We start from the raw sequence: 7,407 nt of genomic DNA, 5'->3' as shown, positions 1-7,407 counted from the left end.
GATGGACTGCCAGCATAGCTATACTCCTCTGCATCATGACTGTCTTTTGTGAAAAAAAAGATAATTGATTATGCTTTTTGATGATAAGTGTAAGCATGAAGGGAGATTTCTGCTCTAACCTTCTCTATTTCAAATAGGGAGAAAGTAAAGATTTTGTGTATGTGTTAGTTTTATCAGTAGTTATTGAATTATTCAGTGTCACATTTCTTCAGGTTTCAGTAGCTCAAGTTCTGCATGCTTATATCCAAGTGTATCAAGCATTAGCAGATCAAGTTGCTCGACTCCTAGCAATCAGAACTTAAATATTTCAATTTCAAACAGTCCAGTCTTAAGTCCAAGCCTTTCAAGTCTTCCAAGTTATAGTAGTAAAAGCCTAATTAGTTTGAGACCTAGCAACTATAGTTTTAGTAGCTCTGGTCTTAGTTCCCCAAATTTGAACAGTCCAAGTCTTTCAGTTTCGGCAAGTGGAGAACTAAATTCATCAAACTCTTTGAGTATCACAAGTTCAAGCAGTAAGACAAGTACTTCTGTTTCTATGAGTCTTCCTTTCAGTCAAACTTCTAGTAACTTTCCTCACAGCAGTTTTGGATCCAGCACTCTAAGTTTGAGTTCAGAGCTTAGTTTCAAGAGCTCAAACATTTCAAGCCATTCTAGTGCAAGTCTTAGTACTCCAAGCTCAAGTAATTCAAATCTTAGCATCCCAGGTTTGAGCTTATCAGATTCTGTGAGTCTAAGCTTAAGCTTAGAATCTGAAAGCTCAACTCTAAGTACTTCAGGACAAAGTATATCAAGTTTGATCAGTTCAGGTTTTAGTATCCCAAGCTCAAGTGATTTAAGCCTTCGTAGCTCATGTTTAAGTATTTCAATTTTTATAAGTTTGAACCAAAGTTCTAGCAACAGAGTTCCAAGTATTTCCAGATCTGGTACATCATGTCTGAGCAGTTCAGGTCTAAGTACTCAGGGCTTAAGTAGTTCAAGCTATAGCAGTCAGAATTTGAATAGCAGTTCAACTCATAGCCTTCCTAATCTTATTTCTGCAAGTTCTATGAGTTCAAGCTTGAAACTAAATTCCAGCAAGTCAAGTCTTAGTAGTTTCGGGCCATGCATTTCACTTGCTGTGAGTTCAAGCTCAGGGATAAAGCTCAGCAGCTCTAGTATAATTAGTTTACGACCAAGTATTTCTGTAAGCCCAAGCTCAAAGAAGAGTAGTACTCCAAGCTTAAGCAGTTCAAGTATTTCAGTTTCTCTAAGTCTGGTTGGTAATGGAACTTCTAGTAGCCAAACTCTCAGTAGCTCTGGAAGCAAATTGAATAGTTTAATGCTTAGTTTCACAAGCTCAAGTATTTCAACTCATTGTAGTCCAGGTCTTAGTACTCAAAGCTCTAGTTGTTCAAGTCTTATCATCCCAGGTTTAAGTGCATCAAGTTTAAGTATTTCATTTTCTTTGAGTGAGGGTTCAAATCAATGTTCTAGCAACTCACTTCTGAGTATATCTGGACCCAACACACTTTTGAGCAGTTCTAGTCAAAGTATTCAGAGCTTAAGTAGTTCAAGCCACAGCAGTCCAAGTTTAGATATCAGTTCAACTCCTAGAATTGCTAGTTTGAGTTCTATGAGTTCAAGCTTAAAGCTGAATTTCAGTAGTCTTATCCAAGTAGTTTAATACCAAGTAATTTAATTTCTGTAAGCCCAAACTCATATGAGAGCTTTAGTAGTGCAGTTCTATTTAGTTCAAATTCTACTACCCAAAGTTCATTTATTTCAATTTCTAGTAGCCAAACTCTCAGTAGTTCTGGGTCCAGCATTCTAAGTTTGAACAGTCTTAGTATTCCAAGAACAATTTTTTCAAGTATTAGCAGTCCAGTTTTGAGTGATTCTGTGAGTCCAAGCTTAAGCAGCTCAGTCCTTAGTACTTCAGGACTAAACTTATCAAACAGTATAGTTCTCAGTATCTCTGAAGCCAGCACACCATGTCTGAGCAGTCTAAGTCCAAGTACTCATACTTTAAGTACTTTAAGTCATAGCAGTCCAAGTTTGAATAGCAATTCAACTCATAGCATCCCTAGTTTGAGTTTTTCAAGTTCTATGAGTTCAAGTTTAAAGCTGACTACCAGTAGCTTGAATTATAATAGTCTGGGACCAAGCATTTCACTTTCAATGAGTTCAAGCTCAAGGCTAATCTTCAGCAGTAGTTTAAGACCAAGGATTTCTATTTCTGCAAGCCCAAGCACAGATGAGAGTTCTAGCAATGCGGTTCTAATTAGTTCAAGCCCAAGTACCCTTAGTTCAGGTTTTTCTATTTCTATGAGCTCATTTACTATGCAGACTTCTAGTAGTTCTAGTAGTTGTTCTGAATCCAGCACTCCAAGTTTGAACAGTTTATTGCTTAGTTTTCCAAGTTTAAGTATTTCAAGTCATAGTAGTCCAGGTTTTAGTACTCAAAGATCTAGTTGTTCAAATCTTAGCATTTCCGGATTGAGTGCATCATGTTCTGTGAGTACAAGCTCAAGCTTAGAATACAAGAGTTCAAATCTTAGTACTTCAGGACCTAGTATATCAAGTTTGATCAGTTCAGGTATTATTATCCCAAGCTTTAGTGATTCAAGTTGTAATAGCCCATATTTAAGTAGTTCAGTTTCTATAAGCCAGGGTTCTAATCAAAGTTCCAGCAGCTTTATTCTGAGTATTTCTGGATCTAGTACACCAAGTGTGAGCAGTTCAAGTCTAAGTACTCAGAGCTTAAGTAAATTAAGCCATAGCAGTCCAAGTTCAAATAACAGTTCAACTCATAGCATCCCTAATTTGAGTTCTTCAAGTTCTATGAGTTCAAGCTTGAAGCTGAATCCAAGCAGCTCAAGTCTTAATATTTTGGGACCAAGTACTAGCAGTGTTCTTTTAATTAGTTCAAGTTCAAGTTTTTCAATTTCTATGAGTTCATTTACTAATCAGACTCCTAGTGGCCAAAGCTCACAGAAGTTCTGGATCTAGCAGTTTCAACAGTTCAGCGCTTATTTTCCCAAGGTTAAGTGTTTCAAGTCATAGTTGTCCAAGTCTTGGTGTTTCAGATTTGAGTGTATCAAGTTCTGTGAGTTCAAGCTTAAGCTTAGAATTCAACAACTCAATTCTTAGTACCTCAGGACCAAGTATGTCAAGTTTGGTCAGTTCTGATCCTAGTACCTCAAGGCTAAGTGGTTCAAGTATAAGTAGCCCATGTTTAAGTATTTCTATAAACCAGGGCTTTAATGAAAGTTCAAGCACACAAGGTTTGAGCAGTTCAAGTCTAAGTACTCCAAATCCACATTGTTCAAGTCCTAGTACCCCTAGTTTGAGCTCTTCAATTTCTATGAACTTAAAGCTAAATTCCAGCAGCTCAAGTGGCATTTCACTTTCTATGAGCCCAAGCTCTAGCAGTTCTAGCAGTCCATATCTAATCACTTCCAGTTTGATCAGTTCAAATGCTAGTATCCCAAGATCAAGTAATTCAATGAGTGCACTTTCTACTGAAACTTCTAGTAGCATAGTTTTCTGCAGTTCTAAATCCACCACTTCTGGTCTAAGCAGTTCAGGACTTGGTTTTCCAATATTAAGTATTTCAAGTCATAGTAATCCAAGCCCTAGCATTTTAAGCTCCAGTTTGAATACATCTGTTTCTGTGAGTCTGAGTTCTTTAGAACAATGCACATCAAGTTTGACCAGTTCAGGTCTTAGTATCCCAAAATTATGCATTTCAAGTCTTAGCAGTCCATATTTAAGTACATCAGTTTCTGTGAACCAGGGCTCTAGTCAAAGTTCTAGCAGCTTAGTTTTCAGCAGTTCTGGATTCAGTACACCAAGTTCGAACATTTCGAATACTTCAAGTTCTATGATTACAAGCTTAAATTTAAATTCCAGTAGCTCAGATCTTAGTATTTTACGACCAAATCTTTCATTATCTTTCAGTTCAGACCAAAGGCTAAAATCCAGTAGCTCTGGTCTAAATTCAAATGAAAATTTTAGCAGCTCAATCATAATTAGTTTGATAAATTCAAAACCTAGTACCCCAAGCAATTCTGGATCCAGCACTCTAAGTTTAAACATATCAAGCCTTAGTTTTGAAAGCTTTAGTGTTTCAAGGCATAGTCAAAATCTTAGCACTCCAATCTCTAGTTGTTCTGTTCGTAGCATCCCAGCATCAGGTTTTGTGAGTCCAAGCTTAAGCTTAAATAGCTCATTTCTAAACTTCCTAAGTACTTCAGGTTCTCTGAGTCCAAGCTTTAAGCTGAATTCCAGCAGCTCAGGTCTTAGTAGTTTGGGACCAAGTACTTCACAGAGTTCTTTCAGCTCGGTTGGAATTAAATCAGAATCTAGCACATCTAACTTGATTAGTTCAATTCCTAATAATGGTAGTTCAAGTTCTAGCATCCCTATTGTGAGTGCTTCAGGTTTTGGAAGCCAGTGTTCATGTATTTCATCTTCAGTGAGCCAAGATTCAAATAAAAGTTTTAGTAGTTCAGTTCCAAGTTCTGGATCCAGCATTCCAAGTCTTAATAGCTTGAGGCTTAGTTCCCCCGAAATAAGTATTTCAAGTTCTAGTATTTTGAGCTTACTTCTTCAAGTCTTAGCATCCCATGTATAATCAGCCTGTCAGTTTCCGTGATTCCAAGCTTAAGCTTAGAATCCAACAGTTCAATTCCAAGTATTTCAGGCCCAAGCATATCAAATTTAATTACTTCAAGTCCTAGTACTCCAAGCTTAAGTAGCTCAAGTTATTACAGCCCCTATTTAAGTATTTCAATTTCCATGAGCCCAGGATTTAGTGTCCCAAGATTGAGCAGCTCAAAGCTTAGTACCCACAACTTAAGTAATTCCAATTACAGCAGTTCAAGATTAAGTAGTTATTTAACTCCTAATACTCCAAGTTTAATTAGTTCAAGCCTTAGCTTCCCGAATTTGAGTTCATGCTCTATGAGTTCAAGCATAAAGCTGGATTCCAGCAGCTCTGGTCTCAGCAGTCTGGGGCCAAGTATTTCACTTTCAATGAGTATAAGTTCAAATTTTCAGTTTCTGGTAGTGCAACTCAAATCAGACTTCTTTGCCTTCAGTTCTCTATAGTTCAGGCCCTGGCACATTAAGTTTAATTAGTTTGAGTTCTAGCATTCTGTTAAGTCCATTTCCAAGCATGAGCAGTTTAGATTTCAGCAGCCCACATTCAGTTGATTCAATTTCTTTAAATTCAACCATTTATGTGAGTTCAAGTCTAAGTAATTTGAAGACTAGTGTTTCAATTTCTGTGATTCAGAGTTCTAGTAGCTCATTTCTATTTAGGATCCCAAGTGTGAGTAGTTCAAGTCTTAGCAGCCTAGGCTTAAATCAAAGTTCTAGTAGCTTGGTTCTCAGTAGTTCTGGACTTAGTGCCACGAGTATGAGCAGTTCAAGTCATAGTAGTTCAAGTTATAGTAGCCAAGGACTGGGTAGTAGCTCAAGTCATAGTTCTCCATTCTCAAGTTGTTCAAGTCTTAGTATCTCGAGTTCTAGCTCAAGCATTAAACTGAATTCCAGTAGTTTGGAAATGAACATTTCGTTTTCTTTTAGTCAAAGCTCAGTCCTAAATTCTGGCAGCTCAGGTGTAGGTAGTGCAGGATGTAGCACATCAAAGTTAAGTAGTATAAACTTAAGCAGTTCAATTCCTAGCATATCGATAGTGAGTAGTTCATGCATTACCACATTAAATTCCATTACCTCAAGTTCAAGTATTTTAGAGTCCAGCACTCCAGTTTTGAGTATTTCAAGTCTTAGTACCCCTTGCATAATTCATAGCAAACTGAATTCCAGCAGCTCTGGTCTAAAAAGTTTTTCAGTATCAGTGAGTCCAAGTCTAAACTTAAATTCCAGTAGTGCAAATATATTTAGTCACAGTTCTATCAGCTCAGTTCTAAGTAGTTCAGGAACTAGTGCTCATAGTCCAAGCATCCAAATTGTGAGTAGATCAAGTCTTAGTATTTCTGGAACTATTGCCCCAAGTTTGAGTAGTTTAAATCTTAGCACTTTAAGCTTAAAAACTCCAAGTTACATCAGTTTGAAGAGTTCAAGTTCAACGTCCCTAAGTCAAATTAGTTCAGCAATAAGTAGTATTTCAAGACTTAGTACGCCAAGCTACAGTAGTAAAAGACTGCATAACAGTTTGAATCTTAGCATCTCAAGTTTAAGCAGCTCAGGTTTAAGTAGTCCAGGATGCCACATTTCGGTTTCTGTGGGGCCAAGCTCAACCTTTTTTTCCAGCAGCTCAATGCTAAGTAGTTTGAGACCTGATATTTCAATTTCTGTGAGTCTAAATTTCAGTAACTCGGGTTCTATGAGCCAGAGCTTTAAACCTACTATTTCTACTATGTCTGTGGGGCCAAGCTCATGTCAGAGGTCTTGTAGTTCATTTCTAAGTAATACAGGACCTAGCCTATTAAGTTTCATCACTTCAAGTCTTAACATCCCAAGCTTAAGTAGTTCAAGCTTTAGCATCCCACTTGTAAGTTCTCTAAATCTTAGCATCCCTATTTTGAGTAATTCAGGTTCTGTAAGTCAAAGCTTGAAGATGAATTCAAGTAACATAGGACACAGCACTCCAAGTTCAGTTCTAAATTCTAGTAAATCAAGACCAAGTATTTCCCTTTCTGTGAGTACAAGTTCAAATCAGAATTCTAGTAACTCATTTCTGATTAGTTCATCAGGTTTCATGTCTTCAAAGCTCATTATTCCAAGTCCAAGTGTTTCAGCTTCTATGAGCCAAAGCTCTGATGAAAGTACTAGCAGCTCCTTTCTCAGCACATCTGGATTTAGCATTCAAAGTTTGAACAGTTCAACTATCAGTTCATCAAGCCTAAGTAGTTCAAGTCTCAGTTCATCAAGCTTAAGTAGTTCAAGTCTCATTTCACTGAACTTAAGTAGTTCAGTATATACTAGTTCAAGACTGAGTAGTAGTTCAAGTTTTAGTACTTCAAGCATAAATTCCTTGAACTTTAGTATCCCTAGTTTGAGTTTGTCAAGTTCTTTGAGTTCAAGATTAGAAAATAGTTCTGGCAGTTCCAGTCTAAGTAATCTGGGACAAAGCATTTCACTTTCTTTGAGTCCATACTCAAGGCTAAGTAATTTTGCTTTAAATTCTGCAAGTTCAAGCTCAAATCAGAGTTCTAGCAGCTCAATTCTTATAACTTCCAGAAGAAGCATTTCGAGTCCTAGTATATCAAGTTCAAATATTGCTATTTCTATGAGTTTAAGCTCACATCTAAGTTTTAGTAGCCCTATTTTAAATAGTCTGAGACCTAGTCTGTTAATTTCAACAAAACCAAGTTCAAATCAGAGTTCTAGCAGCTCAGTTCTAAGTAGGGTGGGGCCTAGCATATTGAGGATGAACAGCTCAAGTCTCATTAACCTTGA

At 37.2% G+C, this 7,407-nt stretch overlaps 1 protein-coding gene across 1 annotated transcript in view; it reads left to right on the top strand.

Moving 5' to 3' along the window:
- Positions 1-7,407, top strand: part of LOC119587670 (serine-rich adhesin for platelets-like) — a 10,856-nt gene that overhangs the window by 2,943 nt on the left and 506 nt on the right. The window contains exons 6-10 of the mRNA XM_037936350.1: positions 213-1,654; positions 1,705-2,878; positions 2,934-4,556; positions 4,790-5,002; positions 5,082-7,352. Coding sequence (XP_037792278.1) covers positions 213-1,654; positions 1,705-2,878; positions 2,934-4,556; positions 4,790-5,002; positions 5,082-7,352 — 6,723 coding nt within the window. The remainder of the gene's footprint in view (positions 1-212; positions 1,655-1,704; positions 2,879-2,933; positions 4,557-4,789; positions 5,003-5,081; positions 7,353-7,407) is intronic.

This window comes from Penaeus monodon, chromosome 23 (assembly GCF_015228065.2).
Source record: "Penaeus monodon isolate SGIC_2016 chromosome 23, NSTDA_Pmon_1, whole genome shotgun sequence".
Classification (NCBI taxonomy): Eukaryota; Metazoa; Arthropoda; class Malacostraca; order Decapoda; family Penaeidae; genus Penaeus; species Penaeus monodon.
Note: the sequence above shows the minus strand (reverse complement) of the source record. Positions and strands in the feature narration are given on the sequence as shown.